This window comes from Pteronotus mesoamericanus, unplaced genomic scaffold (genome assembly GCF_021234165.1).
Source record: "Pteronotus mesoamericanus isolate MK-2021 breed Mesoamerican mustached bat unplaced genomic scaffold, CSHL_Meso_final contig_2, whole genome shotgun sequence".
NCBI lineage: Eukaryota > Metazoa > Chordata > Mammalia > Chiroptera > Mormoopidae > Pteronotus > Pteronotus mesoamericanus.
In genome coordinates, this window is record NW_026555084.1 from 32,053,386 (window position 1) to 32,070,212 (window position 16,827).

General features: G+C 62.9%; 1 protein-coding gene across 1 annotated transcript; it reads right to left on the bottom strand.

Annotated features, from left to right (window-relative positions):
* Positions 1-642: 642 nt before the first annotated feature.
* Positions 643-16,093, bottom strand: HK3 (hexokinase 3). Its single transcript, XM_054567868.1, has 19 exons — positions 16,036-16,093; positions 13,294-13,414; positions 9,458-9,620; positions 9,092-9,246; positions 8,876-8,995; positions 8,706-8,801; positions 7,782-7,881; positions 7,520-7,703; positions 6,907-7,062; positions 6,520-6,753; positions 5,880-6,175; positions 5,628-5,767; positions 5,424-5,543; positions 3,535-3,630; positions 3,264-3,363; positions 1,518-1,701; positions 1,263-1,418; positions 881-1,114; positions 643-787 (listed from the first exon to the last, which is right to left on the bottom strand). The coding sequence occupies exons 2-19, from the start codon at positions 13,387-13,389 to the stop codon at positions 643-645; spliced, it is 2,775 nt and encodes a 924-aa protein (XP_054423843.1). The 5' UTR covers positions 13,390-13,414; positions 16,036-16,093.
* Between the last annotated feature and the right edge of the window lie 734 nt (positions 16,094-16,827).

The following is a 16,827-nucleotide window of genomic DNA, read 5'->3' on the forward strand; positions in this document are numbered from 1 at the left end:
CGCGTGCGGGGCGGCCCCTGGATTCAGGCACACCGCCTCCGCACGGGCCTGTGCCCACGCACGTCTCGTGTGCCATCTCCCCCGCATCACCCGCACACGCATCTCATGCTGTACACCCGGAGGCCACTCACGTCTCTCACACCCGGTATCAGTCCACATCTGCCTCACACGCTGCCCTTCCCCCACCCGCCCAGGGACACCCCACGGCTCCTCCCCAGCCCCCCGCCCTGCCCCCAGCCGAGAGGAGCCCTGCCTGACGGGGCATGTGAATATGCAACGGGAGTCCCGGGCTGGCCGATGGCGAGTGTGCGAGCCGTGGTGAGCCCGCTCCCGGGGCCTGTGTGTGAAGCTCGTGCCCTGACTCTGTCTTAAGTGCATTCCTGCACTTACACTTGGCCTTATGTACACAGCCTTGCCCGGCCGCCGGGGCGCGTAGGGATTTTAGCGGAAGTGAATGTAAATAAATTATATATATATATTGCTAACCCGAGTGCTGCTTCTCTCTGGGAAGCCAGAGGTCGAGGCCAGTGGCCACAGTGGGGTCACACACGGGCTGTCCTCGGGGTCCTGGGTGGCCGGGCCTGGCCGGGGGACAGACGGGGCCCGGGGCCTGGGCCAGCACCGCTCGCTCCGGAGACTCCCTCAGGCGCGGGCCGGCTGGGCCAGGCGGCAGGCCACGGCAGTGACCAGGGCTGCCCCTTTGCCTGACCCATCCTCCGACTGCAGGAAGGTGACTGCACAGCGAGGGGCCAGCTCCCGCACAGTGGCCGCCACCAGGCTAGAGAAGCTGTAGGGAGAGGGGCCGAGGTGAGCCCAGGCAAGCCAGGCCCGCCAGGCCACGCCTTCCCCCGCAACCCCCCGCCATGGCGCCCGGACTCACTGGGGGTGCAGCTTGTAAAGGGTCCCATCCACCCCTACGGACACAGTCAGCTTGTCCAGGCCCCGGTTCTCACGGATCTTCTCCACCACAGCAGCCACTCCCGCCCCGCAGAGCTGGGCGGCCCTCCGGGACACGGCCTGGCACACCTCCAGGACCATCAGGGCATCGTCCGAGGTCAGGGGCAGCCCCAGGTCCTCCAGGATGGCTCGGACCTGCCTCAGGGCCAGGCTGTCACTGGGGGCAGGAGGGGGCACCGAGAGGCAGGGTGCAGCGTAAGCTCCCCGCTGTCCCCCAGGCGAAGCTCCCTCCAACCAGCATGCCACCCAAAGAGAAGAGAAAGACTCCTCTGGGGGGTGGGAGGAGGAAATGCAGGTCTCAGCACCTTTCGATCTCAGAGAGAAACTTGGTCTTGAAAATGTCCCTGGTCTGAAGGCGCTGGGTCTGCTGACCCCGGAAGAGAACTCCAAGGCTGGTCAAATGCAAGAGGATGTGGCGGACGATCTCCCCCAGGTACATGCCGCTGATCATCTTCTCAAACCTGCGAGAAAGTGTGTGTGCCCACAGGGCGGGGAACCCCACCAACTGCCAGCACCAGCAGAAGCCACCGCCAGCCACCCCCGCCCGGTCCGGCCCACACCTCTGCTTGCCGGGGTTGATGGACGCCTGATCCACACGTTCATCGAAGGAGGTGGTGAGCATGCCCAGGGAGCCGTCGTCCCCAAAGGCGCCCCACTCCATGTTGATGCACATGTGGCCTGAGTCCCCAGTCACGCTCGCCACGTTCCGGAGCTCCTCCATGTAGCAGGCATTGGTGCCGGTCCCTGTGGGAAGGCCAGACGGTGTGGGAGCCCTTCGCTAATGCAGACGAGAGCCCCCCGAGCCCTCGGCACACTGAGACGGCGGAATCCGGGCTCATATTTTACCTCTGCACCTCCCCACGCTCATGCCCTGCCCTAGGTTCTGGTCTTCCTTCCCGACAGTCCTTCCGCTGACCCTGCCAGCACCAAGCCCGCCGGGCCTCCACTGCTTCCCCTATGAGCACCACCATCAGTGCGCCTCCTGCACTACCCCTGGGCTCCTAAAAATGCTGCCAGTCATGGCATTCCCTTGGGAGATGTGTGACAGCCCCTCACTATCTACAGGTGAGAAGCCTATGTTCCCTGGACTGGCCCTCAGGTCTGTAGCCATACTAGCAGGTGCTGCGGCCAAGGACGCGGGCAGCAGTTGGGCCTGCGAGCCCCGCAGCGGCCGGAGGCGGGGCAAAGAGCCGCCAGCCCAGGTGCTGCCTGTAGGTGCCCAGTTGAAAATGCAAAGAAGAGTACCGTGGGGGCCCCGAGCACAGTGAACCTTCCCGCCCAGAGGGTCCGGAAAGCTACGGAGAGGAGGTGACCCTGGGATTTGGCCGTGAAGCTGAGCAGCACAGAAAGGAGAGGCATTCCAGGCAGAGGGCGAAGGCAGCCCCTTCCCCCCCCCCAACACAGGGTCAGCCCAGGGCAGGCGGCTCCTTGTCGGCCCCACGCGCAGCTCCTCCGTTCCAGGGTTTGTTCCTGCGGCAACCCGGGCACACCCATTCTAGAAGCTCCCGGTCCCACGAGAGGCTGTCGCACTCCCCGGGCTCTGAGACTGACGCCCAAGGGCCTGCAGACGCCCTCCTCCCCCGCCTGGCCAGACCCCTTCCTTCAAGGTTTTCTCTGCAGACCCCACTGATCCTGGAGCCCCTTCCTTTCCAAGCCCAGCCTGTTGCCTTGCCGCAGAGGGACCGGTTCAGCTCTCTGACCGCCACGTGCTGCTCTGGGCGCGACACCTGCTAAATGGTTAGTTTAGAGAAGGCAGGTGTTTCTGCCCTTCTTTGTGCGTCTTTCTGTCCCTTCATCCAGCCCCCAGCTGGCCACAGGATAGGTGCTTAGCAAAGGCTTCGCATGCGGGACAGCCTGAAGGACCCACGCAGCTCATTCTGTGCCAGCCCCCACCCGACCCCCACCAGCTCAGGCACCAAGAAAGCACCACCGTGAGACAGGCACTGTGCCACGCTTTGCCTCAGGACAGGCGTTAGCTTACAGATGAGGAAACCGAGGCTCTGGTGACTTGCCCAAGGCCACACTAGTGGATGTGGCAGAGCCAGTATTTCCATCCAAATCTACATGACACCAAAGCTGATTCAGTGAACAGAAGGGCAAACTGAGGCTCAGGGAGCTTCACTGAGTCGGCAGCCGAGGTGGGCCAGGCACCCCAGCCCAGTGGAGTGTCCAGAGCCCTGCTGGCGGGGGGGACGGGAATGATCCCACATCCCCAAGGCCCAGGAAATGTCCAAACTGAGAAAGCAACAGAAGGCAATGAATTAACATCAGGCAGCGGGGACACAAAAGAGCAGCGTCCTCCTCACCGACGATGAGGCCGACCTCACAACGGGGGTCTTCATAGCCACAGGACATCATGGTCCCCACCGTGTCATTGACAATGGCAACGACATTCAGCTTCACTGCCTGCACACAAAAGGATGCTGCTAGTTGCTGGGCAACATGGTTGTCACGGCAACCAGCACTGGACCCAGAGGTCTCTATTTCAGAGGGTCCCCATCTCAGGAAGCAAGGGACCCTTTGCTCCCCTCAAGGCTTGCCACAGTCCCAAAGCGCCCCCAGAGGCGGACTCCTCACCTGTCTGCGCCCAATGGCTTCCCGCAGCAGCCACACGACATCCTGGCCCTCACAGTCTGATGCGTTGAAGCCCTTGGTCCAGTTCAGGAGGATGCCCTGGGGTGGGACCGAGGTGAGGCAGGGAGCTGGGTGTCCCTTGCCGTCTCCCTTGGCCTCCCAGAGCCTGTATCCCCACAAGGACGCCATGTCCCCCGTCCCCCTCGCCCACGCAGTCGAGGACCTTGCCCTCTGCTCCTGCCAGCTCCTCAGAAGCCTTCCAGCATGAAGAGATCTATTAATAACCCTTCAACCTATGTCTTCTGTCTTAGCACGAGAGCTCAGATGGTCTCAGGGTATGGCTGTTTTAAGATATTCGCCCAGAAGGCATGGCCCTTTGTAATTGGGTTAGGAAGGAACAGAGCTGGTCACATGAGCACTGTGCTTGAGGAGGCAGAGGGCAGAGAAGGCTCAGGGGTCCATGACAGCGGATTCCGCTCGTTGGAAAGAACGGAAGGAAGGGTCGCCTGAGAGGAGGACTTCTCGAGCCAAGACAGAGCCGGGACACTGAGAAATTCACTCCTGTGTTCCAGGCGCGAGGGATGACTAGGAAAGCCGGAGCCTGGAGCCTGGACCCAGGGGCGAGGTGGGAGGGGACCAGACAGACACGCCTTTACTGTGAGAGGGGGCCTTAAATTGGGAACTCGGTGCCAGGCGTGGCGGCACTTTTCTTGGTGTGCCCCCCCAGGGGGTGGGGGCAAGGGTTCCTCCCACCCGGCAGGAGAAGATGAAGCTCCGCCCAGGTGGGGGCGGGACACGGGAAACACCAGCGTCTCGCCCAGCGATGGCTCCTTTCATCCCCTTCCCCATGGGCTGCACGAGGGTGTTCTGTGCCCAATGTCCCCAAAACAAACCAGCAAGCGTAGAGAGTAAATGAGAGGGAGGCCGGTTTGGGGATCACAGGGGTTCAGTGAGCTTCTCTGCTCCCAGACCAGACAGGGAACCCCTGGCTGGGGGAGGGGCAGTGGGGCAGTCAGAGCCAGGCTTCGGCAGCCTCCTGAGAAAGGTGTTCTCACCCTCCTTCTGCACCCTCCACTCTGGGCCCACGCACGGGAGCAGGGAAAAGACGAGGGATTCCGGGTGATCTGAGAGCAGACGAGGCCTCCGCCCTCCTTCCGCAGGGCGGTGTCAGAACCCAAGGGAGGAAGCGGCAGAGTCCAGGCAGTGGGAGCTTGCGTGTCTCCCCAAAAGCTTCCCCGTCGCCCCTGCACTTTCCTTACAACAGAGGCCAATGGCTGCGCAGCCCAGAGGGGCCTCTACCTCGGGAGGGGCCCCTCCAAAGACTGCAGCTTAGCCCAGGAATTTAGCTCGATGCTGGAAGATCAACGGGACCTCATTTCTTGCACGCCTGATTTTGCATGGCGACAAGCCACACGGGCGGCTGGAGCCTCCGGCGTGCGTGCAGGAAGTCCAGCCTTCTTGCTGGAGGACATGCGGGGTTGTGTGCTGACCCCGCAGTCAGGCGCCCACCCCCGCCAGGCACTGAGAGGGACCCTGGCAAGGCCAGGAAGGGGAGCAGGGGCAGAGAACCCATGAGAGCAGAGCCCCTTCAGAGACTGGGGCAAAGGCTGCTCCCCGCAGGCCCCTCGGCCAGCACGCCGGCGCCAGGTCAGCCGGGACCGGCCGACACTGCTCCTGGGGCCCAGACCTAACCTGGATCCCCCTCCACCCCTGGTCTCTTCGGGACCCTGGATTCCAGGCCAATTTACCACACCCACCCACTTGGACACACCACGTCTAGGGAAACTGAGGCTGAGTGTAGGCTCAGCCTCGTGGTGCCTCTGCCGGCCACCCCAGACCCCCACTTTGTCCTGCCGGGGGGTGGCTTCTCCAGCTGTCCTGCCCTCCCTCACCTGGTCCAGGCCGAGCTGCCTGCAGGGGAAGGAGAAGGTGAAACCCAGGGGGAGGCTCTGCCCGCTCAGGCCCTGCTTCTGCTGGAAGTCCAGGATGCAGTCCACGATGTGGTCGAAGAGCTGAGGGTATGGGACAAGTCAGCGTGGTGGGGGTGCACCCGGCCCTTCCCCGCCTCCCGGGACTCAGCCCCAGGCCGCGGGTACCTGCTGTCCAGAGCCCTGAGCCACACACTCAGGGATGGAGTAGATCTGGCTGGTGATCTGCACACCACCCGTGGCCACACGCACCAGGAGGACGCGGAAGTTGGTGCCCCCGAGGTCCAGGGCCAGGAAGTCGCCCCGTTCTGTGGGGCAGCAGCAGCCCTCAGTGCCAGGCTGGAGTGGGTGGCTCCCCCCGGCACACACTGCGACCCCCAGGAGCCCACGTCCCAGCCCCACAGCCAGCCCAGTCCTCACCGCTGCCATCGGGGGTGGCCCGGACGTAGGTGGGCAGCATTCGGAGGGAGGAGGCCTCCCCTCGGAGCCCCCGGGCCATGGCCGCCCGCATCTGAGCCTGCACCTCTGCCAGCTGCTCGCGGTTCAGCCGGAACGGGGCCAGGGTCTCCTCTAGCAGACGGCGGTGGGCCGCCACGCGGGCAGCCACGGCGGTCACCATCGCCACACCCCGGCCGCCGCCGTCCACAGAGGGGCTGAAGGAGACCTCACATTCGGGGGCCAGGAGCTTCACCGTCTCCTGCAAGACGCTGAGGAACCTACACAGACACGAGCCAGGCCCACCCAGCTTGGCATCAGGCCCTGACCCCCAGGCCCTGCTGAAGCCTGGGCCCATTATTTCAAATCAGTGCGACTCTAAATTCACCTGTGCACTGACTACACGCCCCGTGTCCCCAGGGACCCTTCGCACACCCAAGGAGAAGCATAGTTTCTGCTCTCCAACCTCTTCCGGACCCCCAACCCCCATCTGGCGTCACTCCGCTGGGGTGCCATCCGCGCCCACCCTGCAGCCCCAGAACCAGAGGCGTGCACTCTGGGTGCGCGTCCCACACACGTGTGTTCCTGCTACCCGCTCACACAGCGTCCTGTGTCTTCCCAGTACCTGGGGTGTTGCTCGAACACTCGGCCTCCGGTGGCCACGGCGATCTGAAGCGTCTGCTGCTCCCGGCTGTGCTGGAGGCGGGCGAGGACGGCGGCCAGGGCAGCGGCGCAGAGCCGGGCAGCCCGGGTGCACACGGCCGCACACACGCGCCGCACCAGCTCGGCATCCGCGGCCCCTGGGCTCAGGCCCAAGCCCTGCAGGACGGCGTGCACCTGGGCCGTCCCAGCCGAGGGGCTGCGGGGACAGGGCGCTGCCTTGAGGCTCGCAGTTCCCAGATGCTCCCCGTCCCCCTTGCCCCAAAGCCCCATGGCTGCAAGGGGGACCGAGCACCCTCCCTCTCCCAAGGAGAGGACGCCTTGCCTAGCCCCACTGGCTCCCCGCACTCACTCCTCCATCTCAGCCACGTGCTCCAGGAGGACACCCCCTTGGCTCAGCAGGGCCGGGGAGGTGCGGCCGCCAAAGAGGACCCCGTGCTGGGCCAGGTGGGCCAGCACCCGCCGCACCAGCTCGCCCAGGTACAGGCCCCCGATCATCTTCTCGAACCTGCAGGCGGGAAGGGTGGCTGGACAGGGCCTTTCCGAAGGCCTCAGCCAGCCGGGGCCCACCCACGGGAGCCCCCAAGGAGGGGTCATTCTGGGGTCCCCAGGCCACAGGTTCCCGAAGCAAATGGTCTGCCAGGAGACAGGCGGGTGTTTCCCAGGCCCCTCTGCCCCCTCCAGCTTAGGTTAGGGTCAGAGGCCGCGTGGAGGGTGACAGGAGCCAAAGGAGGAGGGAACAGTTTGCTCGGCCACCCTGTCTCCACTCCTGTCAGGGCTGGCGCGGGCCGGGGACAAGGGAGGGCCGAGGGTTGAAAGCTCTGTGTTCTAGAACCCCGAGCCCTTCCTTCCTTGAGCCTGGCCAGGCCCCCAGGGAGCAACGGCCGGCCTGAGGGCTGAAGCACGGGGGCGGCGGCGGGTGGGGGGCAGGGCGGGGCGGGGCCCAGGGCAGAGGGTCAGGCCACCTCTGAGCGCCGGGATTCAGGGACTCCTGGTCCAGGACGCGGTCGAATGTGGTCAGCACAGGCCCAAGCGCCCCGTCATCACCAAAGGAGCCCCACTCCACGCTGACGCAGACGCGGCCCCGGTCCTCGTCCAGCACCGCCACGTGCCGCGCCTCCTCCATGTAACAGGCGTTGGTGCCGGTGTCTGGCAGGGGTGACTCCGTCAGGCCAACCCACAGGGCCGCCGAGTCCCGCCCACGGCCACCAGCGGCCCTCGGCTCACCTACAACAAGCCCGACCTCACAGGGCGCGGTCCCCGGCTCGCAGCCCATCATGGTGCCCACCGTGTCATTCACCACAGCAACCACGTCGATGCCGCAGGCCTGGGTGGCAAGAGGGCAGAGCCGCGGGCCCGGGGGTTGGACGCGGCCGGCGCCCTGCCTCTGAGGGGGCGCCCGAGTCCATGGAACACACGCGCCCGCCTGCCCCAGACACGCCAGGAGCCCCTGCAGAGGAGGGCGTTCCCCCCCATCCCACACCCCTTTGGCTCCTTCACCCCCAACTCGGGCCCTGGGGGTGTCAGTGGCTCCCAACCTCGGCCATGCCCGCCTGATCCCCACTGCCCCCCAGGGGCCGGGACCAGGAGGAGCCGCCGTGGCACCTTGAAGGCTGCGCCACAGGCCCCTCGCCGGCTCACCCTCCTCGTGGCCCGGCTCCCCAGGCCCTCCCTCCCAGCCCTGGCTTCCAGCCGCTCACGCAGCACGGCCGGGCGGCCCCCCTCCAGGCAGCCTGGCCTCCTCCCGCACCCAGACTTCTGCACGCACCCTTCTCCGAAACTGGGTCTCCCCAGCCCCCCAGCCCCAGCTCACACACCTGGCAAACCCTCCCTCAAGGCCCCGCTGGAGTCCCGGTGGGCCCTCCCCCGCGCTCCCACCGCCTCAGCGGGGCAGCTTTGATTGGAACCCTTTCCCCACTAGTAGGTGAGGTCCTTGAGGACGGGGCCAAGACTTGTCATCATTGTTCCCCCCACAGCCCCTAAGCACTACTGATGTGGCCTCTCTCGGCCTTGTCTCTTCACCTGGAAAATGGGAATGGTGGCGGCTCAACCCGGCCCTGGCCACGCGGGGTCAAGGACACAAGCAGGAAAGGCAGGCGGGCCTCCCAGAAGCCGAGGGCCAGCCCGCGCGCAGCCCCTGCCTCCACTCACCCCCTGCCTCTCGATGGCGTCTCGAAGCAGCTGGACCACATCCTGGCCTTCCACACCACTGCACTTAAAGCCTTTGGTCCAGGCGATGAGGGTGCTCTGGGGGTAGAAAATCGGGGTCACTCCTGCAACGACCGTCCGGGGGCGGCAGCCCCTGGCCCACTCTGCCTCACCCTGTCCAGGCCCGTCTGGTGACAAGGGAAGGAGAAGTTGAACCCGAGCCGCAGTCTCTGGTTGCCCACAGGGATCGTGCCCAGGAATTCCGACAGGCAGCGGGCGGCAAAGTCGAAGAGCTGTGGGACACACAGGGGTCAGGGGGGTGGTTCGGCTCCACCCACCAGAGCCCCGGCCACCCTGCGGGTCCCAGAGCCTGAGCGGAGAGCCCTCACCTGTTGGCCAGGACCCAGCATCACCTCTTGGGGGATCAGAAACTCCCGGCTCATGGGCTCCCTCTGGGCGCCCTCCGCGCCAGGCAGGGTCACCCACAGAACACGCAGTGAGGCCCCTGTGGCTCCCAGCTCCAGCACCAAGAAGTCTCCTTGCTCTGGGGACAAGCAGGTCACAGAGAGGCTTGCAGCTGGTGAGACCAAGCCCCCTGCCTCCCAGAAACATTCCCAAGGCCTGGAAGTCTTGTCCTTAAGGGACCTTAGAGATGGGAACTTTAGACACAGGGATAGGGATAGGAAGCTTCCCCCTCCCCTAAACTGCATCCCTCTCCCCAGGCCTGACTACCCGCCTTAGTCAACGCCACCCACCAGTGCCATGTGGGATGGACCCCACATAGGTGGGCAGCATCCGGACGGCAGGGGCAGGGCTGGCCTCGCCCCTCAGCGCCAGCTCCATGGAGCCCAGGAGCCTGGCTTGGATCCGCCGCAGCTGCGCATCTGTCAGCTGGAACTGGCTCAGGCACTCCTGCACCTGGGGAGAGACAGGCCGGTGTCTGGGCAAGACCGCGCTGGCCTCGCCAAGTCCCCCAGCCCCAGCCAGGAGCCCTGCCCAGCTCACCCCTCCCGCGGCTTCCCCAGGGCCAGCCTGAGCCCACCCTGAGCCTTGCTGTCTCCCAGCGCCACCCAGCCCGCCCCTCACCTCTTCCCACCCTGGCTCTCTGGCTGCTTCCAGCCTGCACCCAGCTCCAACACCCACAGAAGGCTCCTTCTGGGAGGAAAGATTCGCCCACCTACTCCTGCTCCATTCCCTCGTGGCTCCTCAGCCCACGACACCCCCGGCCCTTCTACTTCATTGAATTCAGGGGCCTTTCTCCCATCACTCCACAACTGATTAGCTCTGGGGCCCCGGGACCCAAAGCCAAGCTGCTCAGTGAGCTGTCATCGAAGGAGCAAATGAATGAACACACGTGTGAATGAACTTCAAGTTCAGGTGCTTCCCTCCCCAGATCCACTTGACTCTGGAGCCTGAGCAAGGCCAGCCCTCACTGTTTGTTTTGTTTCTAACACACCATCACGGTGTATTGTTCCGCTCTCCCTGACAGACCAGTGCTGAAGCTGGGAGGGGCTGGGCCTCCCTGAGAACTGACCCATTCGGGGACCCCGTGTGGCCACCCAGGTGTGCTCTGGGGCCTGGTGGTCGTCCTAGGGCCTGTGAGTCTCCCCCACCCCAGGGCTCTCCCTGCCCAGAGTCCTTGTAGGCTGGGGCCACATCACACGTGGGAAAAGCTCCCTTCGTGGAGGAGCAGGACCTGTAGAGAGAGGCTGCTTGATGCTTCAAAACCCGCCAAGCCAAACATCAGTGTGTGGCAGGAGGGAAACTGAGTTAAGAGGGTAGAACTCAGGAAAACGGGACAGGGACTCTGAAGGTGAAGTGATGAGTAGAGTTTGGAGGCCACACCACAGGGGACAGCCCTGCCCCCAGCCGGCCACCCCTCCCGTATGCGCCCAGCACTATTCTAAGCACCCGCCCACGTACCGCGAGCTGAGGCCTGCCCTTGGGCAGCTCGCACTCCAGGGCAGGGGCAGAAAATAAGCAAATAAACAGATGACGTGGTCTGGTAGTAATGTTTTTTTAAAACACAAAATAAAAATCCGAGAGTGAGCAGGGAGGAGAAGTATTTTTGGATACTGGCCAGGGAGGGTCTCCCTGTGGAGGCCACCTGAGTGAGGAGCCGGAAGGAGCCATTCAAAAATGCAAGGAGAGAGCATAAAGGGATTGGATTTGGGGGAAGGCTCGGCAGGCAGTAGGTCAGAGCAGAGGAGGGTGAGTGGGACAGAGACAGGGCACCCTGGGCTCTTCTCCACGAGGAGCCCACTGTGGGGGAGTGTAACAGAGCCCCGCGACCTCCCCGCTGCTTGGAAACCTCCCCCAGACAACCGCCTGACCTTCGAAGAGGCTCAGCGTCCTCCCTGGGTTCATGGCGGGGGCGAGGGTTGGGGGTCCCCCCCTGAGACGGTTCTCCGGGGCTTGGCCTTCCCCAGCCCCACCTTCTGCGGCTCAGGGGTTCCTTCCTGCAACCTGCTGCCCCACCCGCCCGGCCGCATTTGTAAAGCAACCACCACCCGAGGGGGAGGCAGGGAGAGGCCAGGAGCGAGGCTGCCCACGGAGGGAGATGGGACGGCTCTGTCCCACCCCCACTTCAGGGTGAGATGGAAACAGAGCCCTAAGGTGGCAGGTGACCCGACAGGAGTGCCAGGGGTTCAGTTCTGTGTGTGCGTCAGAGCAGATGCTTACAGCGGCCATCATGCCCGGGGGGCTTCTTCCCCCTACAAGTGGAGAAGCAGGCGCAGGCTGGGCAGGCCTCTGTCGGAGCCACGCAGCTCCGAAGGCACAGGGCGGGGCTCGAACCCTGCTCCGCCTGACAGCAGAGCTGTTTCTACATAATTGTGAAGTCCGTATAAAAAACTAGCAGTTTCTGAAAAGAACCCAAAGCCGATGAAATTTGCAGCAAAGAAACCCCATAGGACCTGGGATGAGAACAGCTACATCTGAGTCCTTGTCCTGCCACTCCCTGGCTGTGTGGCCTGGGCAAGTCACAGCTGTCTGAGACATGAATAACCATACTCAGGAGGCCCCAAAGCCCCAGTGCCAGGGGCCCCGTCCTACAGCCACATGTCAGGGCCTCCCGGGTGGCCACTCGAGGCTGGCAGCACCCAGGAAGGTTGGCTGGGTGGGTGTGGGGCCATAAGAATTCGAGGGAATCGGGTACGTGAACATGTAAAGTGCTGTTCAACTGTGAAGGGTGTGTTTTTATTGCTTAATGACCCTGGTGTGTGCACAGCAGCCAGGAGGGGCTATGGAGCCCCCCCGCCCAGCCCCCCCCAGCCTCCCTGAGCCTCCCCCCGGGATGAGTGGGGAGAGGCCCCAGCAGGAGAGCGAGCAGCACAGCGCTGGAGCGGCTGAATCCGCCAGGGCCTCAGGGCTGGCCCTGGGACCCGCGTGCACAGCGGTCGGCCGGGCGGGGCCCACCGGGCTCGGTGCTCTGAGCGGGCTTCCCGCTCTATCCAGCAGGAGCCGAAGTAGCGCCCACTCTTTCTGGGAGGCCTGAGAAAGGGTGGAACAGTGACGTGCTCAGGGACAGGGGGTTGCCTTTCCTCAGAGCACATGGTACAACGGGCTGGAGGCCTGGGGGTTACTGCCCCTCTGGTGACCCAAAGGCGCCTGGGGACGGGGTGGGGAAGGGACCCTGAGAAGGGGCTGTGCCCGGACCACACACGGTTACTAACTAGCATCCCCGGTGCCCGTGGGAAGGGGAGCCGAGGGGGAGCCTGCGGCGGAACGTCTGTCTGTACACTGCAGGCCTATGCAGTGGCGCCGGGGCAGGACGTGGTGGGAGAGGGCGGCAGGCCGGGCCGGGCTGGGCTGGCCCACGGGGAAAACGGTCACAGCGGGACCCGGGCCAGGGGCTGGGCGATGGTGAGGTGGGAGCGTGGAAGGCAGTGGGGGTGACGCCCCCACAGCTTGGACAACAAGGCAAGTCCAGCGGATGTCAGAACGGGCCAGGAAGCCGAGCAGGTCCCTTGTTCCCTACTGTCACTCACCCTCCAGGGGCGGGGAGGACTCCACTGACTTACACAAGTACTTCCTGCTCAAGGGTGTGGCAAGCAAGGGCTTCAAATCTTGGTCAAGACAAGAGAAGGGGGAGGCTCGCGTCTGAGCTCACCAGGGGGAGGCGGGCAAGCTGCCCTGTGACCTGGCTGTGCCCTGCTGTGTGGTGCATGGAGGGCAGAGACCTGCACAAGTGACGCGGGGTGTGGGGAAAGCAAGGGCCTTAAGAACACATTTTTCTACCAGAAAACCCCAGAGAGTCCTTTAAGGCCACGTCAACCCCCTGGGAGCGGAGGCGCCTGTGTGGCAAGGTGGCCAAAGCAATGCATTTGGGGCTGAAACACCTCTGCTCAGCTCAGGCTCTCGGGTTGCGCCTGAGCCCAAGGCACCCCACCCGAGCCCCTCCTCCGGGGCTGTAAAGTGAGGAGCCCGCCCGGCCTCGCAGCTGTGCAGAGGTTGGTGGGGGACTGTTCCCAGCCTCAGAGGACCGGAAGGGGCTATGCCAGTGTGGGCCGAGTCCCCACGCCGTCTTCAGCTGATCCTGCTCTTGGCAGCCCTGCATGGGCACAGGACGGGAACCCAGTGCTGAACTTACCAGCTCGGAGCTGTCCGGGGGGCCGGGCAGACCATCCCGGGGGCAGCCGGGGGCTCCTCCCCTTTGCTGCAGCCCTACAGGCCCCACGGAGTCCATGTGGTTCCACAGCGGGGGAGGCCACCTGTGGGAGGAGAGGGCAGCCTGGCTGAACCACTTACTCAGCAGGCCATGGGAGGCTGTGACTCAGGCCCTTGGGGACAGGAAGGAAGCCACAGGCAGAGCTCAGAACCTCTGACCATCAGAGATCCCTTAGTAGTCAACCCGGGGGCTCTCGGTCGCCAGGAGCATGTGTAACAGGAGGGCATCACGAAGGCTACTTTCTGTAGCCAGTGCTGCTCCTGGATTCTGTCATTCGGTCACATTTACCAGCTCCTGACGCCTGCTCTGCCGGACACTGGGGCACAGATGAAGCTGGTCAGGGCCCCGCCTTCGGGGCCCCACAGCCCTACAGCAGCCCCAGGGTGTGGACATAGGCACCGATCGAGAGGGACATGCTGCTAGAGCTTTTGGGAGAAAGTGTGTGATGTGCCAGGGAAATGAGAAGGCTGGACCACAGGTGGTCTTTACGCCAAGCTGAGGGGCAGGGATTTCTTCCTGAAGAGATGAAGATGGTGGGGGGGGCCCCTCCCACTAGTGGCACAAACACGGGCAAGTCATTTGTGACTTCTTTCAATTTCAGTTTCTTCATGTGTAACACAAGGGGAGACATCTACCTGCACAAGGTCATTGTGAGAATCACATGGAATCACAGCTGGGAAAATGCCTCGGGACCCTGAATTGAGGCCCCCCTCCCAGGTGGGGGTGGGGAGGGCGGCAGCGCAGTGCTGGAAGGGCCCTGCGCTCAGAGCCGCTGCCCCAGGTCGCTGGGTCTCAGGGCTTGAGTTTCCTCATCTGCCAAATTGGCTGCGTGGGGCCAATGAGGTGAGAGCGGAAGAACCTTGCTCAGTGTCTTCAGATTTATTTAGCTGAATCTGAATGGAAACCCTAGGAACCTCAATTTCTTCTTCTAGAACAGGAAAAAATGCAGTTGTTCTGAGGATTAAAAGAGTCAAAGATTCTGAAAGTCCTTTGCGCACTGGAAAGATGTCAGGCATTGTGCCCACTCAGGCTAGAGGCACTATGGCTGCTCCAGGAGGGCCCGAGGGAGCCGCCGTGACCCAGTGCCCTTCAGGGACGAGGACGCGAGGACGCGAGGACTGCGGTGGAGCGCCCACCACGGGCAGCGGACCTCTGCCCACGGAACCACCCCCCCTCCCCTCCTGGGAGAGTGAGCTGCAGGAAAGACACATTCCCACCCTGCAGCACCCCCTCACCTTCTACTCCCATCGCCCCCCGCGGCCACCTCTAATCTCCCGACTGCTGGCCCAGCCTTGTCCTCAGTTGCACAGCTTGGCCCTCTCGAGCGTGCGAAGCCATGGGCACTCTCTTCCCTCCAAAGTCCTCTGGTCCCTTGGCTTCAACAGCCGGTTGCTCCTGGGCCTCCTTCCGGAGTCTCTCATCGTCTCCGTAACTCCTCTCTTCTCTCCCCAAATAACGGGGCTCCCTGATTTCTGGGAGCTCTCCTTTCCACACTCCCTCTTCATCTCCCTCGTCCCCTAGATTTGATTCCACCTCGTGTGAGGGCTCCCATTCATGCCCCCCCCCCAGTCAAGTGCCACATGCTAATGATCTGATAGACGTCACGCTCCCCACACGCAACAAAGCCACTTTCCTTTTGTCTTTCACTTTTGCTCATGACTCATCTCCTGTCCGCCACCCGCCCACCCCACCAACTCCCAACAGTCAGCAGAGTGACAGGGCCAAGAGAGGTCTTATCACATCGCTCCCCAGATCAATCCCCCCAAGAAAGCACATCAGTGGTCACATGGGGATGGATCCCACTGCAGAGAAAGAAGCCCCAAACTCTTCGTTGCATCGCCCCAGGCCCCTCACACTGTCCTCCCACCAGCTGCCTCCCGCTAATGCCCTGCCCACTCATGCTGACATTGACTCAAGCTTCACCCTCTCTCCTGCTGTCTAGCCTCCGTTCACGGTGGTCCCCGAGTCTGGGACCACCATATCGAAGTCATCTCTGCATCTTCAATGCCCAGCGCAAGGTTCGGCGTAGGCGGCTGCTAATACAGCTTTGTAAAATTGGGGGTAGGCAAGGAGGTCTTATTCAGGAAACCAAGAAATCAGCTTCTAACAAATCTCTCCAGAGTCACAAATACCGATACCTGTCAAACGGGGATATTAGTTCCACTTATATCACAGGTCTGTTTCAGGTTAAATGGGGTGCCCAGGCGGTTACCTTTGGAAAGGGCCAAGGACTGCACACCTGGCCAGCTGTCCTCCGCGAGGCCCAGCGAGCTCAGTCACTCATTCCCCCGCCTTCATTCCCTCTTCTAGTTGACACATGTTCAGCACTTCTCCACGCCAGGGACTGCGAAACTTTCCCAGCCACTGCACCCATGTCTGTCTCCTCCAGCTGAACGTCCCTGCGGAGAGGCACGCGCCTCCCCTGGCACGCAACCCCTAGACCCCAGCCCAGGGTCTGCACACATCTGAGCAACCATGAGCCTCTTGGCTTCTCTCGGCTGAGTCAGCCAGACGGATCCTCTGGCAAGGAATCCCGAGGACGCTTGCTGCGGGGAGCCACCACGGAGGCCCAAAGCTGTGGTCTTTCCAGTAGGGCTGGCAGCGCAGCTGAGGGTGAGGGGCGGGGCCGAGGAGGCAGGAAATAATGGAGGCGGAAGGTCTTACCTGGGAGAAGCAGCAGCTGGTCAGCCTCCTCAGGCTGGAGCTCTTCTCTCTCAGTGAGGCACCCCACTCACCTCTCAATATAAGCCACCCAAAAGTGAAACTCAAAAATGGCCTCATAATAAGGTCCGCAAGCCCCACCCTCTCACTGAAAAATAGCTGATTCACTTCCTTTTGAATCTGTCCTAAGAGGCAGGACTGTGGTGCAAACTTCAGGTGGATGATCCCAGGAAGTCGGAAACCTGAGCCCAATCATGGGCCCCGGGACATGCCCTCTGCAATGCTGGGAATTCAGTCCATTTTACAAACAGAGTCTGAGTTTTGAAGTGGTGGTTTCCTCCAGAAAGAAAATGGAGGAACCTCATCTGGCAAATATGCAATCTAATGGACAAGTTTGCAAAATGTGCAAGGACTAGTGAGCAAGAGATAGTGTGGGCTCCAAAGAGGAAGAGACCAGCTCTGCCCTGGCGTGGGCGGGGCAAGCTGTGGAGGCCAAGCCTTGAAGGAAGAGTACGTAGTGTCCTGGCAGACGCGGCGCTCGAAAAAGAGAGGGGCACGTGCAGCATCATGGGGCGTAAGGCACCTTCACAGACTGGGGTGTAGCTCTGAGAGTCTCAAGAGAAGACATGTAGATGGGGCTACGTGGTGAGGGAGGTGGCAGCTAGGCTGTAGAGTCCAGCCTTCAGTCTATAGGCCCAGGGGGAGGTCTTCTCTAGTGAGAGCAGAAGGGGTCTCAGGCTGTAGCCAAGCTGTTGGCTACGAGGTTGATTCTCCCCTGGTCTAATCTCATTGAGT